Source organism: Alexandromys fortis, unplaced genomic scaffold (assembly GCF_014885135.2).
Source record: "Alexandromys fortis isolate MF-2015 unplaced genomic scaffold, M_Fortis_MF-2015_v1.1 scaffold_131, whole genome shotgun sequence".
NCBI classification, from domain to species: Eukaryota; Metazoa; Chordata; class Mammalia; order Rodentia; family Cricetidae; genus Alexandromys; species Alexandromys fortis.
Genome location: NW_026068023.1, coordinates 2,922,571 through 2,948,299, shown reverse-complemented (window position 1 = coordinate 2,948,299; position 25,729 = coordinate 2,922,571). Strand labels below are relative to the sequence as shown.

Below are 25,729 nucleotides of genomic sequence, written 5' to 3'. Positions count from 1 at the left end.
GTAGTACAAAGTTACACTTCCAAACCCAGTCACCAGTAAGAATTGAACTGTATCTTCAAAAGAGTAAGTGGCATTCTAGGCTTGCCCTTACTTGTGACAATGACTTTATTTGGAAGTAGTGTCTTTGCAGATGTAGCAGGCTTAAGATGGTTTATTAGGGCTGATCTCACACACACACTGACTGGTGACCTCAAAAAAAAAAAGGTTTGGTTAGAGAATAAATTAACAGGTAGTGGAGCGGGGAGGGGAAGAGAGAGAGGAGAGATGGAGGAGGCACTGTGCGATGGTGGAGGCTGGGACTACAGTAGTGTTTCCACAGGCCCAATACCAGAGCCACCAAAGACTGCAAGAGGCATGGCACGTGCCCTCCCTGTAGAGGTGCCCAGGGCAAAGTCCGGAGATGTTTTGCTTTGGATTTCAGCATCCAGAACTGGGAAAGAAACAGATTCTTTTCCTTGAGCCCATCCAGGTAGTTGCACTTTGTGATGGCAGTTCAAGGAAGTGAAAGCCACTGCACATTTGTGGCTGCTTGCGTAAGTGTTGTAGTACAACCGGGATTAGGTGTTTGTCAGCACAGTTCAATAAGACACCTGACCATCTTTCCGCTTAATCTGGTCCTCTACTGTTCTCTGCCCAGCAGGATGAGCTTCTGCTTTTATTATTTTAGTCTTTAACGGAGGGTTTTTTTGGTAATGACCTCCTATGTGTATCCTGCCAAAATGAGCACAGCCATAAACTAGAAATATATGTGTACATCCACAAGAACTCAAGTCCAAACAATGATGTTGGGGGACACGGGAAATATTGAAAATTGACTCAGAAAACTCAAGGACTTTACTGCACAGCAGACAGCCCTGAGCTCTACTGGAGATATACCCTCTCCTATCAGTGCTGAATGCTAATCCCTTTGGATTCCTGGAAAGTCTACTTCATTGTTAAATCAGTGAAAAGCTAGAGACTTCTTAGGGTAGATAGCTAAGCACTCCAGGGCTGTAGTGTTATCACTGTGGGCTTGTCTGTTTTATAAACAGACTCTAAATTAGCTTTGTAAGAAACGGCCAAAGGAGCTTCCTCTAACAAAATAACAAATCTGCTACTTGAAAGACATCATTCATCGACCTTCTTTGTGGGAGTATTGTTATTATGAAACTAAAACCAAAGCATTCCTTCTCAAGTGCTTCTGCATTTTAATTATCAAATCTGAACGTCACCAGATATTTACCGGCAGTCAAACATCAATTTTAATAAGCTGCCTTAAGACTGAAAAACAAAAAGGTATTCAGTCATAAAGCCAAGTTCACTGGAGTCTTATGTTTTTGTTTATTTTTTAACTGCACAATGGTTATCTCGGGAATTTATAAACATTTAATAAACTGGAATCTTCAGAGTGAATGCCCAATTTAAAAATCCAGATAATATATGTTTATGAAATATAATCTGACTTGAAAGATATTAAAATAATTTGCAAAAAAAAAAAAACTGTAAGGAACCAGGAGCTAAAGGCAGAATGACATTAGGTTGTTGCTGAAATCAAACGAAACAAATAAGCAACAGATACATGGATTACAGGCAAGTATTTTATTGAAATGTTCTTAAGTGGAATTCTCTCTAAAGTGCATCTAAAATTTTCTGTTCCCTTGTATTTTGGAAATGGGACACCAATGAAAAACTTGCTTCAAAATGGACAGTTTCGCTTTTCATTTGAACACAAATTAACTATCAACTAAAAGTGTAAACAAAGTAACAGGGGTGCAGTTAGTCAAACCCACTGAGCCCTAAAATATATAATGGAAGGGTCTGCAGGCTCTCCTGCCCACCCGAACAGTCTTTCTTTGTTTAACTCCAAAAACATCTGTCCAAATCGCTTTCTTGTGACCTCTGTGTTAATGATGTATTAAAGAAATGGTTCCCTTCATTTTCGGGGCTGAGAGAAGTCAATTCATAACTTCTCAAATGCATGAAATATTCTTACTGGGAACAAATAAAACTTTTACTCTACTCATTTACAGTAAACCAACATATGTTTAAGTTTCTTAAAAAATAAAATTCCATTTTCTAGCAGGCAGACATAGTTCTGCATAGAATATTAATGGTTTAATTATGGAGTTTTACATTTTAAAAGACAAAATGCCTAGGATGCAGACGAGTATACAAAATTTAAACAGTCAATAAATGTATTAAAATATTAGTATTCAAAAAAATGTGTAGTTTATTTTGTTTCCCCTAGAAACCACATTCTTTGTTCTTTGTAGTTTATATCTCTTCTGCTCATGAACTCAGAAAGGCTATAATTTTCATTATTAGAAAGTAGAAAATAAGGTTTAATCAAATAAATAATACAATGGTTCCCTTTCATGCAGTTAAATAATAAATATTTAACAGAAAAGAAGGAATTTGATACCAGTACAATCTATCCTCCAGCGTAGGCCAGTTCAGTACTAGAACCATGGGTATGGGTCCACACGCCTGAGCAACATCGAAACAGAACACACATTGCATTACTCTTTGTTTAAAACAATGTGGCACCCAGTAGAATGAGTAGCAGGCAGGTTTCTTTGTGTTTTGTTGGATCCTCTTAATTACTGGCATTACTATTGGGGGGGATTGAGAAGCTGCTTTGTTTTTCCTGTTTTTATTCTCTTTTCCAATTCAACTTTAACTTAATTATGTCTCTTCCAAAGGGCAGCTCCAAAATTTTCTGGATAGCTATCTCAGCTATAATAGTCGGGGTATGGAGCAGGCGCAGTCAGCGGTAACAAGCCCATGAGCGGAAATGTCATAAACATGACAGAGAGAATCCTTTTTCCTTTGCTTAGCCTAGTCAGTGGTCAACAGAAATCTGCCTGATGTTTCTGCATTTTCAAATAAAGGCTAGCCTCTGACAGGATTAATGCATTAAACCTTAAGAAGCACGCACATTTTTATGTGAAACATGTTACCACTGCTCCCTCCTATACAAGCACAGGCTCCATTTTCTCCAAGAGTGGATTTGTCTTCTACAACACTGGTGTATGGAGAATGAATGAGGGGCTTTGAAATGATAATAACAAGACAACATCATCTAAGTTGCCTCTGTGTGCATGTTAAAGCTTTTATTTTCTCCACAGACAGACTTTTAAATGCAGCGCTATTTTTCCTCACCTGGGTAAACTCTGGGTTTTGATTCTTTAGCCAAGCACATGGGAGGAAGGAGGTTATATGGTCCAGGCTTACTGAAGCAGTTCCTAGAAGCATATTCATAGGCCATCCTAAGCGGCAGTCTGATGCCAGGCTTTGGACAGAAGCTGATTAATGTTTCCTTTACTGGTGAAAGAGAAAATTCCCTATGGAAACTGACCACTGGAGAAAATGCCAGTAAAATCACAGAAGAAAAGGTCAGAACCTTGGTCAGCAGGAATGACCATCATTTCTGTTTCGACACCAACCTGAGACAGTGTCTCCTCTTCCCACCCAATGTTCTCTGCTTTTTATTTACATTTAATTTAAAAAAAAATAAAGCCAGAAAGCAGTATATTATTGACACAGCAGATACATGGACATTAAACATTTTGACACACACACTCATCCAACAGAGCTTTATCCAATAAAGGAGAGAGTCACATGAAGCAGTGCTGGTTTGAGTTGCTGAACTCCACATGACTAGTTCTACTCTTGTTCCTCACTGGCAACTCAATAATATTATTGTTGTCAGTGAGCCACTGCAGAACCAAGGAAAAGACAGTTCAGAGGCTTCATATGACTCCCGGTAACCAGTATGTCTGCCATGATCAGTGCTCATTCTACTGAAGAACACAGTCAAACTTCCACGAGAAAACTCTCGGGATTTCTGCAATGTTCTACAAAGCAAACGCCACAGAGCTTCGTGTGCAGTGATACACCTCCAAGAAGTTCATGTTTAGACTCCAAGGATGCTCAGCAGTGAATGTGCACAATTATATGACTGCCAAATTCACACAAACCAGAAGTTTATGTCCTCGGTACCCATGCCAACGGTACATTATAAATTATCATTTGACAATTATCTAGCACAGAAATTTGTACTTTAAAGAAAAAGTTGACTATAGACCATTAAAAAAGATCACAGATGACAGTAAAATCCAACAAGGGAGCATGCTACCTCAGCATACAAATTACTCTATTTCTTCTTATAGTTGACTTTTAAGTCAGAATAATTAAACTTATTTGAATACTTGAGCCAAAGGTACAAATGCAATTTACACAGTTGTGACCACAGAGTCTTATACAACTTATCACTGTCAAGAAAACTACATATAATCAAAAAAAAAAAAAAAAATACATGTATCCTGTGGGTTTCATTTTGTTTTGACAAACAAAGGCGCAAATACAAAACAGTCGATGTAGTGATAATTATAAAATGTCTGTTGAAGTCGAAAATATTTCAAGTTTCTTTAGAGGACATAAAAGTGGGAGATAAGCTTACCACATCAATCTCACAGCCAGTTGAAAAACCACTTCTACCCAAAGTGCTCGACCTGAGAGTTACACACTTTGTTGGCATCCTGATATTAAAAAGTGGCTTAACTGGAGTGCCAATAACTCTGAAGTCAAATCTGACTATGAATTACAGTGACATTTATAAAAAGCAATTTAGACTTTTTTTTGCTTTTTTGTTTGTTGGTTTTTTTTTTTAGATCAGTGATGCAAATACGATGTAAAATTAAGGTTTTTACATCAACATTTGGATTTCACGATCTTATGCCGTCCTCTCGAGTTTGTAAGAACAACAATCCCTATGGGTTCTCGTGATCATATTTCTGGAACCTTGTAGCAATTCAAATTCTCACTGATGGAGCTGCAGAGTTTTAGCTTTAAAACTAAAAGGCAGCCAGGAAATTCAGTGTCCTCGAGATTTACAAACTGTCCTCCAAGAACACTCAATGAAGAGCCCAGAGTTACATCATTGGTTATACTCACTCTACGGGTAAACTAGGGTTGTGAATAAGTTAGAAAACATTTGAAACAAACATTTATGTCCTTTTACCTTTGGCAGAGGGCTTTGCTATGCTTGAATTTGATGGTTTGACATGCTTTGTGTATTTGTTTGGCCAGCTCACACAAACAATTCCAGAGCCTCTGTACCAAGAGAACTAAATTTTCCATTATACAACCTTAAACCATCTCAAACCAAATGAAGCTATGTTTTCTGATAAAAAAGAAACATTCCATGTTTCACAGAGGTTTTCCTAACTTAAGGAACTCAAATTCCAAGAGGTAAATGAATTCAGCCAATGCTAAGACATTATGTATCTTAACCGATACTAGTTTTCCACCTTGGAAATACTTTTACTATCAGTGAATATTCTAAGTAAATTTAAGGTAACTCAGAAAAGGGACAGACTATCAGTTCCCTTATCTAGCTTAGAGAGATCTTGAAATTAGAAACCTAAGGGGCAGGATGATAAATGGACCTGAACAGAAAGAATCCTGGCTACAGGTGTCCAGCCTCCTGCTTTAAGTAAATACTTAGCTAATGGCAGGTCTGAAGGTCACTGAGGAGAGACTCCTAACTCCTAATCAGCAGCTTGAAAACCAGGAACTAGCACTGGAGGATTTAAATGGTCCGAAGAATGTGATCTGAATCCCACTTCTAGACACAAGAGGAGATAAGACATTCTAAACAGTCATCAAAACCTTATGACTACTATCTAGTTAGGAAAATTCTGATAAAGAAGGGCTGTGGTATTGCCCTCCCCCAGCCCTTCAGTGGGCCTGTCAATCACCTGTCAAAATCTCCTCAGAAAAGCCATCAGTTGTAGAACTTGGAGAACTAATATAAAGTCTATGTAAGAATGCAAGCTAGTATAATGATCACTTTGGCTATGGCCACCACTCATCTATTGAAAGTGTCCTACTTTTCTCTGTAATAAACCTTGTTTCTTCTACACTACAATTTATGTGTCTGAACTCATCCAGTAGGGCTCACAGGGACTGGGAGCCATGAAGAATCAGAGTGATATATCCTGGTAACATTAGAAGCTAGAGGCAGGGGAATCAAGAGTTCAAGGCAAGGTATAACTGCATAGAAAGTTTGAGACCAGAACTGAAGAGTCAGCTCTGCAGTTAAGAGCACTGCTTGCTCTTCCAGAGGACCCATGTTCAATTCCCAGCACTCACATAGCAACTCATAACTGTTTGTAACTCCAGTTCCAGGGCACCCCACACCTTCATACAGAAAGGCAGGCAAAATACCAATGCACACAAAATAAAAATTTTAAACTAAAATTAGAAACAGAAAGTTTGATGCCATCCTGGTATACATAGGATCTTGTCTTTGAGGGAGAAAGAGACGTGGATGTGGAGTGCAGGGACAGAAACAGAGAGCAGACAAAACACACATGAACTATAAAGTGAGGACTGAACTAATTTTATATCGGGCCTTTCCCCAGCCCGCTTCTCACTCAATGGTCAAAGTACGGAGACAGGAGCAACATCTACTCAAAGCTACTGCAGCAACAGATTCCAAGTGGAAATGAAGGACGGTATCTCCAACTGATGTCGATACGCATCAAGAAATCTCACTCATTATTGGTTGGAATGAAAAACAATACAGTCACTATGAAAGTCTAGAATTGACGAGATTAAACACCAGCAAGTCATATAATCTTACAACCATGTTCATATTTCCCCAGATGAATTGAATGTCCTGAGCAGCTCCAACAGAGTTGCCAAAGTTTAGGCAATGAAGGTACCCTTTAACTTGAGAGTGGATGGAAAAACAAACTGTGACATAAGCATACAATGGCATATTTTATGAAGTAAAAAAGTGAGCTATGGAGCTAGAAAAAGACCAGCAGGAGGCCAGTCTGAAAAGTTATGCATTGCACACTGACTAGCTTGACCATAGAGCATTGTTGTCATCTTTAGTCTTTAACTGAACCGTTCCTCCAGCCCAGCATAGGGAGTTTATCTGGAGTATAGGTAGATACAGAACAAGTATATATTCATAAACCATAGAACAATAAAAACAAACAGTAAACCCCAATAGAAAGAGATCAATACTGATGTGTTGACATTACTGTGTACCACACAACACTAAGATGGTACTGTGGTGGAGCTCCATTCTCAAGGCCAAGCATGGCCATATCCATCAGAGTAAACACAGCCATGGCAATCTACAGAAGACCTTGATTCTCAAGGCTGAGCATGGCCACGTCCATCAAAGAGTGGATTATGATGATCTACAGAAAACCGTGATGCCAGAGGAATGGCAACAAAATAGTCAAAAGTATACAGTGATAGCTACATTCATAGAAATGGAGCTTTTTGATATTTTTCTCAGACAATGAAGTAGAGGGCTCACCAGACTTTAGCCACTCACCTAATAGTCCACCTGCCACCCCCTCCTGCCTCTTGGCATGGAAAGCGTACAGGAAAAGGAAGGCTAACTGAAGATAAGATGCTAGCAATACAGTTTCAGAGCTAGGGTGGAACTTCGCAGTGAAGATCTCATGATTGCTGTCCCCCAACTCTTACACATAACCCCAGGGATGGTTTACCAAGCTGAACTGAGGTGGAATTGTTTCCTTGTACTGTCAATGGCCTACCTAGGGAGAAGAGGTGCTTGTTCATATGCCTTGAGGAAAATTCATATACAAAAGATATAAATTGGAGAAGACTGCTCGCCTGGGAAAAAGGAGGATGAACTAATGTGAGCAGTCTTCCTGTGAAACTCAAAGTACTCTGTATACAACAGAAAAGCAAGAACATAGGTTCACGTTCAGCTTTCCACCTAAACATAAGCCAAACTTAAATACATATTCCCCAAAGCATAATCACGGCAACATAAAAAGATAAAAAGCAACATAAAGAACAAGAACTAATGAACAGTAGACATGTTAATGGTGCTCACCTGTCCTGCGACTGTTCTTCATACATCCTCTCCTTGCCTTCTTTGAAGAGCCGGATGGCTCGCTTTGACTTCTTCATGAGACTATCAATGTAGATTTTAAAATACTCATTCTCGCTCAGTTGAGCAAGCTTCTGGTTGTCATCATATTTACTCAGTATAAGTCGCAAATGCTGATATGTATCGGGTAAAATGTCAAGTATATATGGTGGGCTATTTTTCAACTGAAGTTTGGGATTTTGGCACAATCTTACCTAAAAACAAAGAAAAAAATAAAAGTTTTTATGGGAACTATAATATTTTCTCTCATAGAAAAATGATAAATAAGTAGAACCATGTCCCCTTTCTTTCCCACAATGTAACCTGTGCTCTGACTTACTCAGTTTACAAAGCACCAACAATACTTTTGTCCTTTAACTACCAAATCCTATTCTCATATTCCACACAGTCTTTCCTCTACTACATCCTCATTTTCAACTCTGACTCTCTTGATTATCTTTTCTATAATGTCATAGTGCTAGAGTTTAAGAGAACTCCCATATCCTGCTCACTAATCACTGTATACTGTCAATATTCTTTGTTTTAATGAAAACAAGTGACCAATGACTAGCTAATTTGAAGATGTTATTTATTAAATCTATTGAATACATGGCTAAAACTATTTCACAGATTTTAATTAATATTCTGATCCATTGTTTCTGAACCCTGAGGAGAATTTTTAACAAACATGTAACTTTAACAACTGAGTTATTAAGCAGTTAACCAGATGTCAGGTCTAAACAATCTCCCCCCACACACACACAAACACACACAGTGTCTACCAGGCCTGTAAACATGTGACGTATACCATTCAGTCATTCCACCAGGTGCCTCCCAGTCAATGGAGCATTAAAGAGTGAGTGCTGCCTGCAGAACTGAAAATACTTTCTACCAGAAAAAAAAAGAAGTGGTAATTCAAATCTACACTGCATCTGCTTTTACATGTTATTATGACTTTGCCATTAAAAAGTCCAGTTCCTTCTACCCCTATGACTAGGGTATTGAAAACCCACCAATTTGTTTATTTTAAAAAAGATCTTTGGGAATTGCATAATGCTTTACTAAGGCATGAAAGCAGTACTCACAACATGCTAGACATCCACCTGCAGAAGGATCTGTTATGTAGTGTAGCTAGCACAAGGCCCTGAGTCCCTCAGATATGTGGCCTTTTGCTTTTATAAAAGATTTCAGGGCAAGGTATTTTCAACACAACAAATCACCAATCTTGTCCCCTTCCTTCCCATTATACGGAACCTCACATTTGGGTGGCACCAGACTGGCCAAAGGACATTTCTGGAACCTGGCTAATAAGAAGCTGAGTAGGAGAGACATCTAGTATGGGTTTAGAGGCTTTATATGCAAAGCATACAGTCACTTCCATAAATAGTAAAATTATGGTTGGCAGTCTGAAATAAGCCAGACAGAGAAAAATACTGTGTGATCTCATTTATATACAGAATCTAAAAATGAAGGCGTGAAATAAGTAGAAACAAGTTGAATAATAGCTTTGAAGGGTAGGGAGCAGAGAAAGTGAGGAAAGTAGGTCAAAGGGCACAAAGTGAAATGAAGGAAGATGAATAGGTCTAGAGATCTGACAGAAAGTACAGGGACCAAATTAGCATTATCAGCTTGCAGACAGACATAGCTAGGGTAAAGGTCTGCAGACACCTCAGCGCAAAACAAAGCGGGCATGTTTACTCATATGACCTCAGGACCCCGCTCTCCTTGTAGGTATATCAAAATATTGTGCCATAAACCTTAAAGAGACACAATCTTTAATGAAGAGTTTTTTTTTTTTTTTTTTTTTTTTTTTACAAACTATACAGCTTCAGGAACACACAAGTATCCTAAAACTGACCATCCTGCCGCGGGAGCAGGGAGCTCCACTTCAATATGCTCTCCATAGGGCCTCATGGAAGCCATGACAGGGAGCACTGTGGGTAACAGCGGAGCCTGAGAGCAAGAAGAGGGGCGGGAAACAGGAGTGCAGATTCGCTCATCAACGTGTGCAGTCTGGGAGCTTTGCGAATTTTTAAGTTGCTTTTTTCTTTATAAGTCAAAGGAAAATTCTCCTTCCTATATATATATTATATAGTAATATGATAAGGACCCTGCAGATGATAACGGCTTCATGTTTCACAGAGCTTACAACTGCTTCTGGACATGCACAAAAGTGCTGGGACAACAGAAAAGGAGTGAACTGTCAGATGTCAGGAAGCATGAACACAAGCAATGAAATAAGCCACCCTCAGAATGCAACATTTCCTTCTATAAAGATACCATCATACATATATGGGGTATGGGTTTTTTGGCTTTGTTTTTGTTTTTTGAATAAAATTTCTCTTTCCTTGACTGTTCTGTACCTTGCTTTTGCAAGCAGGCCGGCCTTGAACTCACAGAGATCCTCCTGTCTCTGCCTCCTGCGCGCTGGGATTAAAGGTGTGTGCGCCACCACACCCGGCTCAATCTTATCATATTTGGTAAGAAGAAAACTGTCTTAAACTGTCAGTCAGCGACCTTTAAGAAAACCATTTCTCACAATGACCTTGCATTATCCTATTTTCTCTCACTGTGTAGAGTTCCAAGACAAAAGATTTTAGCACACAGTATGCAACTAATAAACAGGTTAAACTGATTAAAAAGATTCAGTGTACACACACAAACTTTTGTCTTTTAAATTGTGAAACTAGCCTTTATTGAGAGAACCACAAACACACACACAGACATATATACACACACTATATAAATGGTTTGACTGTGTAATTTGCTTAATTTTCATAACTTAGTTCTACAGGTTTATAATTAACAATTTAGAGGTAGGGGTTTGATTCAAATATAAGACTACTACCTTAATCCTCAAGAGATTCTTGGCAAGAGTCAGATGGAATCTCCCTTAGTAGATAATACCAAGTCACTGCAGAGGGAAATGGCTGACAGTGTTTGCACAGGTAACAGAGGGGAGGTTCACTGCCATGAGACATATGTACACACCTAGGACATAGCTTTTTAATTACTTGTTGACTTACTTTTCATTATATTGTCTGTGTGTGTGTGAATGTGCAATGGCGTGTGTGGAAGTCAGAATAACTTGATAGAACAGTTCTCTCCTTCTACCATGTGGGTTCAGGTCGCCTGCCTGGCTTCAAGCATCTTTACCCACTGAGCCACATCTTACCAGCTTCAGTTTTTCAATTCTTGAAAGCTACCATGAGCTCACATGAATTTCAAGTTCTTACAGTGGACACAGCTGAATTTTAGCAACATGTCCTTGTAAAACAGGCTGATCAATCATTAATTTGTAAAGAGGGGACAAGACAGCTTCAAATTCATTTGTTCCATTGATTAATGTGTTAACTATTTAATGAAAAATATCACTTATCATTTTTAGATATTCCAATTAACTGTTCTTTAGAAGATACTTTTCAATCTTGTGGATATCTAATTCACTATTCTTTACATGACATTTTTCTCACTTGCCTTTTTTATTGTAATTTCATGTGGAAAACACACTGCTTGATTAAAGAAAAACCTCTGTGAATAACTCCCATATACCAGGTACTGAGCTATGTGTCAGGAAATTGCAGATGAGGAGAACAGACTTCCTGCCTTAAGGAGTCTGGCAAATGAGACCTAGTTCTATATAATTAACTGAGGAGCAATGTGATTCTTGCTCAAAGGGATTTTAAAAAAGAACTCATCCAATCCATTCATTTCCAGATTTGAAAAGCTAGAAACTACGAGGATTAAGGGACAATTAAAAAACCATCAATTCAACACAAGAGTTTGCATCTTCTGAATCTCAGGCCTCTGCCTCTTCTGAACCTTGGGACCTTGCATCTTATAAATCTCTGGCTCCCGCATCTTCTGGACCTCGGGCCCCGATCTTCCTAACTATATCACAACGGAATTAGAAACAGGCATAAGATTAAAGATTCCCTTCTAAACTCATCTCCACTTTTATGTTATTCCATTTGCAAATTTACATGAACTTCATGGTCCATTTGTTAATTCACGGAAAGTAAGTATATATGCCAGGCACGGTTTGGGGCAGAAGGAAGGCAAAGGATTGTCACAGACATCTCCTCATGATGTTTTCTAGTGGGAGAGGTTGGTGGCATAAGAAAGAATTACAGATTTCAGAACTGTGATGAAACACGAACAAAGCTCTAGAGGAAGACAATAGCAGCTAAGTCACATTCCCAAGAGCATCAAGAAAAGCATGGCTAAATTTGCAGGAAGGAATCTTCCAGGGAAATCATTGTGCAAAGGCGTAAGAGATACCCGAACAAAGAAAGGGGTTCACGCAGTTGTGCTAAAGGGTGGGAGCACAGGAAAGCTGTCGAGTATAAGGCACAGAAGGCCAGGAAAAGGCTGGGATCAGTTGGTGCCTCAGGACGCAGCAGGCTACACTTTTCAAAGTTTGCACAGGAGAAAGCAGACCTGATGGAGCTGAGCTACCGCATGCGTTTGACTCTGCAGTTCATCAGCAGGATTACTACTAAACTCTGTGATTTATGACCACTCCTGCCCAAAATGAATAATCCTACCCCAGGACTATGACTTCTAAGCAGGTCAAATTCAATTCCATTCAATAAATATTTATTAAGTGCTTGCTATGTGGAAGGAACTACAAACCGAGGGAAAGAAAAATAGCTTTTCTAAAAACAGTGTATTAAGGGGGGTGAGAGGGGTGGCAAATGAAGCTTACCACAAGGTTAAAGCTCCTCTAGAAATACCTAGGCTGCACCTACAATGAGATCTGCTGGCTAAACAACAGAGCCTTCACAAAGAAGCAGACCCACTTTATGTTATGCAGAGAAGAACGTTTTAGAGCACCGGCTGATAACTAAAAGAAATTGATTGACACAATCACTTGTCTTCTGAACCAGAAAAGAAAAAAAAAATCAGGTTTAGAATGTGAAAATGAGGCTGAAAATGCCACTATAGTCAATGTAGAGCCAAAAATTTTTGAACTTTTAAAAATAAATCTTTAAAAACTTGAAAAATCACTAAAAGCAACTTTCTCCTTGTGACATGACTGTGTTCAAACTCGGAAATGCAACCTACTAAGAGGGACTTCTCAGTACTGACGAAAGGATCGCACACTCTACAGCAGTACAAAACGACACCTGCACTTAATTCTACTTAAAGATGTTGAAGGAAACTGTGTTCATAGAGTCTCTGTTGATTGAAATACAGAAAATTATTGTTTAGCATACATACTTCACATATTTCAATAAACACAGACATATATTATCATAGAATTAGGCATTTTCAACTCTACCAAAGCAAAGGCACAATATAAAACCAGAATTTTTATTGCTATAAGAAACTTACAAGCTATTAATTACTCTAGGAGTGTTCTTACATTTAAAGACTTTGGCTATCTCTTAATGAAAATATACAGCCAAAAAGTAATAAAGAGGTTTTAGATTAGCTAGCATACCTTTCAAAGAAGGTTGGCATCAGCTCTAAATCTATGAAAGAAGTTTTACAAAACCAAATGGAAATGGTAAGCAACTGTATCTGCACTGTAAATAACTTTCATTCCAAAGCATACTTCAATTCATGGAACATTCAATGATACTGAGCCAAGTCACTTACTTCTAAACCAAGTATGTATGTTGTGCTGGAGATCTGACCCAGGGTCACATTCAAGCTAAGCTTACATTTTACTACCACTAGTTAAACCCCAAGAACCCATGTATCTCTCTGTCTCTCTGTCTCTCTCTCTCTCTCTCTTTTTTTTTTTTGGTTTTTCGAGTCAGGGTTTCTCTGTGGTTTTGGAGCCAGTCCTGGAACTAGCTCTTGTAGACCAGGCTGGTCTCAAACTCACAGAGATCCGCCTGCCTCTGCCTCCCAAGTGCTGGGATTAAAGGCGTGCGTCTCTGTCTCTTTTTTTATTGTATTTTAATTACATTTCTCCGTTCCCCTTCCTCCCTCTAAACCCTCCCTCTAAACCCTATACATATCCCCCACTCTTCTTCAAATTCATAACCTCTGTCTTCATCAGCTGTTATTGTATGCAAGCATGTATTTGTTTATACATTTATATTCCTAAATATAATCTGTTGAGTCCACATAATGCTACACATATGTATGTTTTCAGGGATGAGGGTTTGTCATCAGACAAGTCCCAATGGATACAGCCACAAAACACTGCCACACCTAACTCAGATTTCGGGATCGTTGCAGGAGAGAAGGCAGGAAGATCAGGGACTTAGCTGTGAAATTATGCTTACTGTAAGATGAAAAACTAGGCTTGTAAGTGCTGCAGGAATTCCTACTGCCAGTAGCTTTTAATTACCCGCCCACTTGGGCGTGGCCTCTTATACTATTTATGCCAATGTAAAGTGTGCATCTACCCCTTTTCCGGCTGCAGAATTCAGTTGTTGTTCCCCGATCCAGCAGAGGATTGTGATCTGTGAGTCTACCCCTAAATAAATAACCCTCTATTATACTCAATTCTGAGCTAGGGTGGGATTTCTTTTAAGTGTCCTTCTTCAATGTTAGGCCTCACTAACAGAACCATGAACATGGAGGACACCAATGCACATGCCAAAGTGCACAGGGGAAAAGCCCATGATGCCTCAAGAGTACACAAAGATCTACGGACAACTGAGTAAAGTTGGGAGCTGGAAAGATAGTCCTCCCCAAGGAAGAGCACATCAATTGGGTATCTCATATTCTGAAGACAGAAATGTGAAAGCCTTGCTTGCTCTTCTTCTGTAAACATTATTAAAGGTTTCTTACTCCAGCTACATGAATGTCATGGAAATAAAAAGCATCTGAATGTCTTTAGGTTCTTTCCATCTTAATTCAGCAACTTCCTAAACATACAAAAGTACAAAAGAATAAAGAACACATAAAAGTATACATAATATTACAGAGTAAGGGCAAAATAATACAGCACTCTTCACAGGCTATTGGTTAGGCAAAAGAAAGCCTACAGAATTGGCTAAGAGCTTAATACTAGTTATCGTGGGATTTAGAGAAATTTAATTCCTTATATTTTATAGTGACAGTACCTTTAGGAGGTTAATATTAAAAGTAACACATCAAACAACTCATTATAGTCAAATTATTTGTGTGCATTCATCTCTCCTGGAGAATCTATCTCTTTTCTTTGCTAGTCTATCTTTCTCAGTACAAGGAGAGGTTCAGCAAGTGTCTGATTTTAGTCGGTAGAGCATGAGAATCTCAGGGTTGTGGGTTGAGCCCCATGTTGGGCACCAATTTGTAGTAGGAAGGCGGCTGCTTGTTGATTCCAGGCCGCTTAGCCCCAAAATCATCACACAGAAACTATATTAATTAAATCATTGCTTGGCCCATTAGTTCTAGCTTCTTATTGGCTAACTCTTACATATTAATTTAACTCATTTCTATTAATCTGCATATTGCCATGTGGCTGTGGTTTACCGGCTAAAGTTCTGGTGTCTGTCTTTGGAGGCGGCTCCATGGCTTCTCTCTACCTCCCAGCATTCAGCCTAGTTTTCCCTGCCTACCTAAGATCTGCCTTGCTATAGGTCCAAAGCAGTTCCTTTATTCATTAACGGTATTCACAGCATACAGAGGGAAATCCCACATCAGAAGAATAAAGAAAGAAGAGTTAAGACATCTCAAAAAATATACACATCAAATATCCATAAAATTATTTAATGAATCCCCCCAAAACTGAATATTTTAGAAGAATTTGGTAGTGTCAAATATAAATAGTGAACACCTTTTTGATGTACCCCCTGTAAGAAAAAAATCACTCTGCATCAGTGTACTTTACTGTCCTAACATAAGGGACATACATTAGGAACAACTGAGCCTGGGCCCTGGTTCTGTTTCCTCCAGGAAGTCTCACTGGTTTTCATTATTCTTGGAGAAAAATAAATTTAAAAAAAAAATTGAAGTGCTTACCAGGATGAATTTGTCTCTCATTTCTTTCTCCCTCTCTACTTTATAGTCCATCACAACAAGGCCAAGTCCATGGAGAGTTCACAAAAGTACGATAAGATAAAGGCTTGGGCTACTCTGCTCAAAATCACAATATAATCTTTCCTTTCTTCCTTCCTTCCTTCCTTCCTTCCTTCCTTCCTTCCTTCCTTCCTTTCTGGTGTTTTTTTTTTTTTTGTTTGTTTGTTTGTTTTTTTAGCACTTTCAGATGTTAAAAACTTTTCAGTCTATATGAAACCCTTAAAGAGTCTGGGGTATTCAGTTTCAGTTCAGTAGTAAGACTAAAGACAGGCCACTAAGTGTGTCACCTTACAAAGAATCTTTTAGGTTTTTCAAACCTATGAGACCCTCAAGAAAAGAGTCAGGGATAAAACCACCAATCTTTGAACAGAGAGAATACTAAGAACTACTTTAACTGCTGGTATGTGATACTTTGATGCAGCTTAACAATTTCTTAAATCTTAACATACTAAGCGTGGTGGTTTGACTAGGTATGACTCCCACAGACTGATGTGTTTGATTAGTTGGCCCAAATAGAGTGACACTATTAGGAGGTGTGGCCTTGCTGGCTCAGGAGTATTGGCGGAAGTGTGTCACTGTGGAGTTGTGCTTTGAGGTCCCAAATGTTCAAGCTCTGCCCAGGGTAGGACACAGTTGCTCCCGCTTGCTGCAGAACTCTCAATTCCTTCTCCAGCACCATGTCTGCCTGCGCACTGCCATGAAGATAGTGGACTGAACCTCTGAAACTCTAACAGTTCCAATTAAATGACTTCCTTTGTACGAGCTGACATAGCTGTGCTGTCTCTTCACAGCAATGGAAACCCTAACTAAGACAGTGAGCTGTACGTATTCGCCAAATAATATCTAAAGTTTCTTTCATTAATTAAAAAAAAAAATGCCACCCTACAAACACACTCTAAAATATAAGCATTAAATATGCTGAGGCAGAACAAATAAAAGTGATACGGCAGCAATATTATCATCACAGGATGTATTTAAGATGATTTTAACGTGAAGGGAGGAAACAGGCTTCCATTTATATTTACATTATTTGCCTACTTCATTGCTAAAAGACTGATCTATAATATATAACTTTAAGATATGGCTCAAACATTGCCAGTATCTTAAAATCTTAAACTACTTGCCAACCTGACAGGAAATGTATACATTCACTCAGAACTTCCCTCTATGCGCCTCACTTCCCTCTTGCCTACATGGAAATTCTAACTATCTGGTTAGTTAACTATCAAGGCTAGTTCTTCTAGTACAGTTTCCCCTTCCACATTTGAATCTAGAATGCCTTCAGTTATTCCGTCTTCTTGTACACCTATTATAATGTTCTATTTCTGTTTTTCATATATGGACAGATAACATGTACACGCATGTGCATGCGCGCGCGCGCACACACACACACACACACACACACACACACACACACAAATAATTTTAACCCTCAATCAATCCTAAAGCTATCACAGCCTTGTTTCCCGTTGCTACAGTTGTAGAAGCACTCGCTAATCTCTATACGCATTCTAATCTGGCCCCATCACAAGTGAAATTAATGTGCCAAAGTCAACAATAGACTCTGATTAGGAAACCCAATGACTTCCTAAGTTTTACCCTGTTTAGTTTCTCTACTTAAATTTAGCTTCATAAGAACTTGAAGGAATTTTCTTAACTCTATCTGTATCCAGAATCAAGACACAACTCAACTTTTCCTACCTTTCCATACCAATCCTATGTCAAGATTCTCTTCCCTTTACCACCTCTAAAGAAATGTCCCTCCTATTCCCAAGGACTGGTTTTCTGCCTCTGTGGCTGATCCTACTGCTCTGCATGAGAACTCCTTTGTCTGAAACGCTCTGCCTCTGAACACATCCACCAAATACATATCCTGGTTTCAAATTCTCTCTGCACTATATACCCAATATTCTGACTTCAAAATCAGTTTCTCTCTCATAGAGCATACGCAACACAAGACAAACAGATACAGCAATCTTCAAGCCCCGCCTTTCCTTTCCTGGGCCCCATCTCATTAGGGGCTCCACTGCCTTCAGAGTCAACTAGGCTGAAAACCTCAAGAGTCACTTTCACTTCACCTTCTCTCTCATTCTCCAACCCTCAAGGCTCCCCAAGACTTGCAGCTTGTCTTCCAAAGACCTTCCACTTTTGCATCACACTTGCTAAACCCACAGCCAACTTTCTAGACCGGTTCTTTATCATTTCTTACCACACTTTTTTAAATCTCCCTGTCCTCATTCCTCCTCAGCATCACTCCAACCTTCAGAGTGGGCAGAGGAGACCATGAAAGACTAGCCTTGATTTCTTTTCTCACCCTGATCAAAAGCTTTCAACAATTTTATGCCAACCAAATAACATGAATGCAAAATGCTTTGAAGATACTGAGGTTTCTGTCATCCTTTTCCACTCTACTCTCTCCTACTCAACAATCTTCCTTTATTCCTTCCAACAAAAATGCTTTCCATCCTCTGCCTCAAGCTCAAACCATCTTCTGGAACACTTGGTCAGCATCCTTTCACCAGCTTCTCGACTCCAGTCACATACTAGGTACAGTATTGACATCATAGTATAGCACTTATTTAACATTCTGTGTGACCCAATTATTTACAAATGATATCTGACCAGGGCTAAGATTTGAAAAATTAAAAAAAAAATCAGTAAGGAAATTGACAGCATAGAAAATAGCTTTGGAAAGAAAAGAAAATCTAAAGGTTAAACAATTTTTAAGAGTTAGAAAAAAAATGATTAACTAAGCCGGGTAGTGGTGGTGGTGCATGCCTTTAATCCCAAAATTTGAGAAGAAGACGCAGGAGGATCTCTGTGATTTCGAGGCCAGCCTGGTCTACAAGAGCTAGTTCCAGGATAGCTAGGGTTGTTACACAGAGAGACCTTGTCTCAGAAAAAGAAAAACAAAACAAACAAAAAAAGATTAAGCAGCTAAAGCTTGCCCAGAGGCCTGCTTTCTAGCACAGGAATACACCAAGTTAACACGTGGAGGATTCCCTTCGAAACTTTCACTCTGGCATATAAAGGAGTCACTGGCAGCAAACCTTAGAATCACGCCAATTATGTCAGCAAAAATTCAAACCTTAATTCAGTGATAAGCAAAATTGCCCCAACAGCTAGTGTGTTATTATACCTAATTAAGATTCAAAATCTGTGTGATCTTGTCTTAAGAAAAAAAAATGAAAGAAAGAAAAGAAAACAAACCAAAACTACCCTAGAGATGTAGCCCAGGGGTGGGCAGCGCACCTGCTCAGTGTGGATAAAACACCCAGTACCAGTCAAGGAAGGGAAACTATACTTTAAAGCTTGGAGAATCTTTTTCAGATGCATGAAGAAGAATTCAACTTTTAATACGTAATATTATAATACTATTATTTTAAAAACACTTAAATGTATAATCTATACATCACTGATGGATAAACTTCAAATTTCATTCTGGTGAAATTATACACAGAGAGAATGGATTATTTCAATTCTAATTGATGGGCCCTGGATAAAAGGCAGGAAAATGCTACTTGGCATCATCACTTTCTAAGAGCTTTAATGCTTATATACAATGTAACTTCAAATAAGTAGCAAGGACAGCAAGAGAGAAGCACAGGCGGGGACTCAGCTTGCTCTGCTCTTTAGCATCAATTAATTATTTTCTAATTTCCCAAGCACCCATGGACACTCAGGGCATTCAGCATCTATTAGAAGGAAAATGGTTTCTTCTGTTCTCCATCACCTGGCTCCGACTCACAAACTCCGACTGGCAAACCACACTCAGGAACCTCACGTTAATAAATTATGACCCCAACCACACAGATTAGCAATCATTTCCTTACCCTCACTTCAGTATCTCCAACAGAAATGCAATGAAATAATGCTGTTCCTAAAAGGCAGAATCCAGAACCAAAAAGAAAAACAAAAACAAAAACAGTGTCCAGAATGAGGTAGGTGTCCTCTAGTCTGCCTCCACTGTGTTTTGTCTGAGTCTAAGCTCCAACCTTTCCCATACCCTACAACAACTATCAACTCAGAGGGCCAGCTCTCATACTGCCCTCCTGATCTTCAGACTAAGGACAGAGATACATTTTATTTAGGCTCCCCCAGCAATAACAACTTAGTAATACACAACAGACCCTCAAGTGTTTAGGAAACCATGCCTGGAACAATTTGGAACAAATTGCACATTTTCTTCTGTGTGTATTTAAACCTATATGTGTATTTAAGAATAGTTCTGTCAGCATTATCTATGAGACATCCACTGATGTGCAGGTTTGGGGTCAGTCTCTTAGACGCATAAGAAGAGCTAACACCAGAAGACTGTCAAAGACTGCCTTGGGATCCACCCTCATTTTCTCAGGCCATGTACTATGTGAACTCTGCGTTACTGATTACAAAACATTACACACTTTCTTACAAAGAACACAAGAAGCAATTGCTTTCTCCTTTTCTTGGTGACCTTGGAAAGAATGCCTGCCCTGGGAAAACAGAACAAATAGTTACAACTGAATTCTTAGTTGAGTATCTTAAGTTCTAGAGAGCAAGGAATAATAAAGCCATACACTTATGAGATGTCCTGTATGGCCCGAGACTGAGACACTGTCCCCTCTAAAATGAGTTCTGTCACTTAGTTGTTACTTGGAAATAACACTTTGAAGACCTCACCAAAGAAGAGGATGCATAAAGAACACTGTATCATTAAACTTACACCTGACTTTTGCTTAACAACCCATTAGACCAAGCACACATCTGTTCTGCTAGTCACAAACTGATAGCACTAGAGCTACTTTTCCAAAGCTAGGTCATATAGCAAACGGTAATACTTTTGTCCTAGTAATACAGTTCCCGAAGAATCATCAGATGATGTGGACATTATGCGTCACTTCCTTCATCACTGGCAAATGTCAGATGAACCCATGTTGGGGAAGACTTCTACATTACAACCGTCAATAACATGTTGCCAATCAGGATCGGTAGTTTTCAGTGCCTTTCTTTACTGTGTGATAAGGGTAGAAATAAATACGCCAAACTCCTATGGCAAATGATGTGAGTTTTTCTCCACAAAGCCACAAATGTATTCACTTTGTCATCCCTGACAAATAATGAAGATGAATAGGGAAAGCCATATTGGTACAGATTTGCCAACACGGGAACCCACATCCCACTAAGTAGAGACTTGGGGTAAGAGAGCTCCCTGTGTGTCAAACTCCTCAACTGGGCAAGTTAAGTTTAAACCAACAAAAGGGTTAATAAAATAAACAATGGCAGGTGTTCAACTGTCAAATAACCATCCATTGACTATAACTCATGGTGAGATGATTAGAAGCAGTTAATGTGTAGCTAAACAACTCATCATAGAGCAAAATTATGCGTACCACATTTTTTACTATTTCATTGACTTGACAGTAATGACTGCTTGCCACTTCCTTATATAAATCTTTTTGATTTTATGTTCTAGCCTTCAATCGCAAATATATAAATACCGACCATCTCTGGGATGGACAAGGACCATATCTTCTGTGAAATCCGACCCACTTGACTACTTATGTAACAGACAGAAACGGAACAAACCTTGAATTTTTTTCTCCTACCACTAAGGAATCAAGCAATAGGATGACCTTCAAATGCATACTCTACAGAAAAGCAAAGAAGACACACATTGTGCTTGCCAAATACATGCAGTTTTTTCCAGCTGCATATTTTTCATTCCAAGTGTCAAAGTGTCCATTCATTAAGTGTCCAAGGCTAAAACCAAAACCTGACCCCGAGCAGCAAGTTGCAATGTTCTTACATCATGACATCATTCCGTCTGGAGCACTTTAATATAACAACTTGAAAAAATTGGCAGAAGCTTAAATAGGTCAAACTGAAGTCCCAAACTAAGGCCATTCACCTGGTTAAAATACTCTGGGGCTGCATTTGACATCAGTGGCCGTCCAATGCCAGGCCTGCAGTTAAGGTATCTTAACCACAGCCTCCATGAGGATACATGAAAATAAAGCGAACAGTGTCACCTCCCAGGTTGTCACTACTACTCTGTAACTTCTTTGTAGGCAATTTTGTCTTTAGTAATAAACCAAAGCAAGCAAAGGTAAAGCCATTCTATGATGTCAGACAAGCTTTGGCTTCTCATCACAAACAAGGAGCATTTTTTTTAATGTCTAAAACGCACATAGTCCAACAGCTTCAAAATAATAAAGCATGAACTTGCAAGAGAAGAAAGCGCCACGTGTGTCTCAGAAGCCTCCTCAGACAACCAGCTTTACCCCAGGGTCCTGGGAGGTGCTCACACTGCCACTTTAACTGGACTTTTCTGAGAACTGACATCCAGTTTGGTTTCTTCTTGTGAAACTAGAGTTCATCTAAGAGCAACAAGCAGAAACCACAGAAGTTTCTGAAAGTCTCAGCCCCACACAACCTCCAACATACATTTTCCTTTCACAATAAACAATGTTCCCTCAAAAAGGCTCAAAGTGGAACAGTAGATGAAAGAGGCCAGAATGATGATGCCATCAACAGTGAAGAAGAAAAAAAAAAAGAAAAAGAAAAACTTTCTTAATGATGATGAGTTGACACAGAAAGAATGGAAACTCCTGAACGCTGCGTGAAGGCCTGGTTCTTTCCCCAGTGACTGTTTCTACATCACACATGTGGCTGGCCTAAGTCTGCTCCAGCCAAGACTTTTGCTCACTTACTGTTTTCAGCCTTATGTTATCTAATAGCAAAACAAACCCACCAAAGACTAAACAAACTTCTGTACCATACCATATCCATACACCCACCCAAAGCAGCCAATGGGGAAAAAAAAATCTCTGAATATCTGAGTAATATCCAAGAACTCTGGACCTTGAAAAGCAAGACAAAAGGTTAAAGGGGGTGGGGGGGATCTTTGCTTTGAATCCAACCTTTCCAAACACAGAGTTGAGGAAAATGGCCCAACACAAATCCTGAAGAGCTCTGCCACAATGAAGACTTTCTAACCGCATGTATAAATGCAGATAACTGCATTCAGGCACACGCACTGAACTCACCACTTTGTCCATGAGTTTCCAAGTCTTCTCCACAGTCCTGCGATCAGCTGCAGCTTGCTTGGGGGGTCCGACTGCATCCTGAATAGCATCAATAATCCCCAAAATTCGACCTTTGCGGGGGTTTCCTCCTCGACCACCAGGATTTCTGCCATTCATAGAATTTGCCATCTGGAATCTTAGTCCTTTTTGCAAGGTAAATGTTTAAAAAAAGAAAAGTTATAAAAAGTATCTTCCCAACAGGAAACTGAACCAAAGAGCGTCGCCTGGACCCACTAATGACATTCTCCACCATCGTGAGACAAAACGGACGGTCCCAACTTCAACTTTTTAGTAACCCGGTGTAACTGCATTCTCCACATTAGGAACTGTAACGCTAGGTTTGCTTTCACGATAGTAAAAGTTAAGGATGCATCTTCCTCCTGATGATCCACACAGCTCACCACCAACAAAATAACTTTTAACAGATAAGAACACAATGTTCCTCCCCCTTCTGCTGCAATCCAGATTCAAAATACCAGAGCTACAACCCCTAAAATTCATGTTGGGAGCTTCACTCAGAAGCCTCCTTCACGCTGTTAGATTTCGCCAAGTTATTACATAAATGCAAAGTGCTCCGCACACGCATAAGGGGCAAGTCTGTTGTCAACAAAGGCGGAGGGCTTGGATTTCCCCAGGCAAAAGCCAGCAGCCGCTGACACACAAATCGTTCTTTAAAGCAAAGCGGTGAGTAGTTTTTCCCTAGAGCTAAGTAAACCGAGCAACAAACAAGCCTTTCTTAAAAAGCGGTGAGAACCCGGCAAGGGCGGGCACGCACAGCAGAGTTCACTTCTCGGGTGGCCCCCTAGTCTGCCTACCCGGGATCAGAAGATGCAAAGCTTTGTTTCAGGGCGCCTTTACCCCTTCCCGGCTCGGGCCTCTCGCCCGCAACTCGGGGGTCTGGGAAACGGACAAGGAATGGAGCGAGGATAAAGTATCCCAAGCCCGAGACCTGGCCCCGTTGTCCCACAGCCTGCCCGATCCAGTCGCACGCACCTCCCACCGGCTGCGACCAGCCTGAGTCCGCTCCCTCCCGGGCCTCGGGCCAGCCAGGGACTGCTCTTTAAATCCCCACTTGGCTCAGGCCCGCTGTGGCGACAGCAGCTGGAAGCCAGGACTGTCCCCTCTCCCTGATGGCCCGTGCCCAGCTTCAGGGCCTCCGGGTCAGCAAGCAGCGCCCAACCTCGGGGCGCCCGGTTCCCTCCTCTACTCAGGTTACCGCGGCCCTCCCGAGCCACGCGTGATCGCGGGTCCCACTCCACACACGCACACGCTGCCCTGGATGGGGTGGCTCGGGCGGGGACTCTGTGGAATCGCCCTAAGAGAGCGCTCCGGGGAAGAAGCCACCGAGATCTCGGGACACGCAGACATGGGGACGCGGCAATTACCGTGCAGACAGCTTCACGCCCGCCCGGCTGTCCCGCGCCACTCTCGGGAGGCCGCCGCAGCGCCCGCCGGAGGAGGAGACCACTCACTGGCCACCCCACCCCTGAGCCATCCCCGGAGACCAGGGCGCGGGGCGGGGCTAGGGCGGAGCCTCAAGCCGCCGAGCCAATCCTGAGAGGCTGCTCTCTGCCAGACAGCGGGCGGAGCCAATGGGCGGGACGAGACGCTCCTCCCGCGCTACCCCCCCAGGTCCACGTCCTCCCCGGTACACAATGGCCCCAGAGGAAGGCCCGCTCGTCCGCATCCCACTTGGAAGAAGAACTCGTAGGGAAATGGGCCCAGGGTATCCTGGAACCAGAAGTGGGACAAGGAAAGGAACTGGAAAGTAGTGGCAAGGCGCCGGGGAGCTAACCAATGAGGGGTGCGCAGGTGGGCGTGAGCGCCCCGAGCGGGAGTCTAAGCCAACTGGGGCTAAAAGGCGGGACTTCCTGCCTCACTCACCTTCCTAGTCTTTGTTTCATAGCAACAGAGTACCCGCTGCCGGAGTGGTGCTACTCAGCTCTGGGCGGGTCCCAGGCTTAAGAAATTCATCTCCCTGGGGCTGCCAAACTCAGCTACTCAGGACCGCAGCCAAATAGGTCCAAGACCGCGTTTCTTGTTGGCTGTCAAATAAAGAGCAACAGAACCCTCGCTTCTAAGACGAAGGGTAACCTCACACACTGTAGGCGAAGAGTAAAACCCGATTGCCAACTAAAACTTCCTAAATTTCAGAAATGTTTCCCTTTTACTATTAGTTCTAGAGGGATTCCAGATCAAACATCAGGCTGATGAGAAAGCAAATAGTTGACAACCGTGGCTAAATAGTGTCTGCGAATGGTGCCAGGGCAGTAAAAGTTCCATACAATGGGGATTACTAATAAATCTTGCACCTTTTTGTTCTGTACAAGTTTCTCCATAAATCTCTGTAAAGAACTCTGCAGTTAGGTTTTTTTCTGAGTCGCTTTTCCTCCGTGTAGATGAGTCTCCATTTTAATCACAACCTTGTATTTGGCATTCTCTTCCAGTGTTCATCTCTTTCTGGGACTCCATCCTTGATGTCCATATAAAAGGAAACACGTCTGGTAAGGCTTAAAATGAAATGCCAGGGCTCAGCTGTCAACATAATCTTCCCCCAAACAAATGCTTGTACTTCACTCTATTTGGTTCAATCCCATGCTGCAACTATTTGTTGCAGGTTTACATACTTGGAAAGTGGTTTTCCCCCCCTGAAGTTGATAAACAGGATAGACCTTATACCTTGGGCTCCTGGATATGATACTCGCATACATTACACACACACAGACACACACACACACACACACACACACACACACACACACACATACTTTCTCTAGCCAGTTATCCTGACAAA

At 40.7% G+C, this 25,729-nt stretch overlaps 1 protein-coding gene across 3 annotated transcripts in view; it reads right to left on the bottom strand.

The window, feature by feature from the left end:
* The window catches only part of Cblb (Cbl proto-oncogene B), a 178,388-nt gene extending 153,916 nt beyond the window's left edge, over positions 1–24,472 (bottom strand). For all 3 annotated transcript variants that reach the window (XM_050163448.1, XM_050163449.1, XM_050163450.1), the window contains exons 1-3: positions 24,321–24,472; positions 22,897–23,078; positions 7,871–8,121 (exon numbers count right to left, since the gene is read on the bottom strand). In XM_050163448.1, the coding sequence (XP_050019405.1) occupies positions 7,871–8,121; positions 22,897–23,064 (419 nt within the window). In that variant the 5' untranslated portion in view covers positions 23,065–23,078; positions 24,321–24,472. The remainder of the gene's footprint in view (positions 1–7,870; positions 8,122–22,896; positions 23,079–24,320) is intronic.
* Between the last annotated feature and the right edge of the window lie 1,257 nt (positions 24,473–25,729).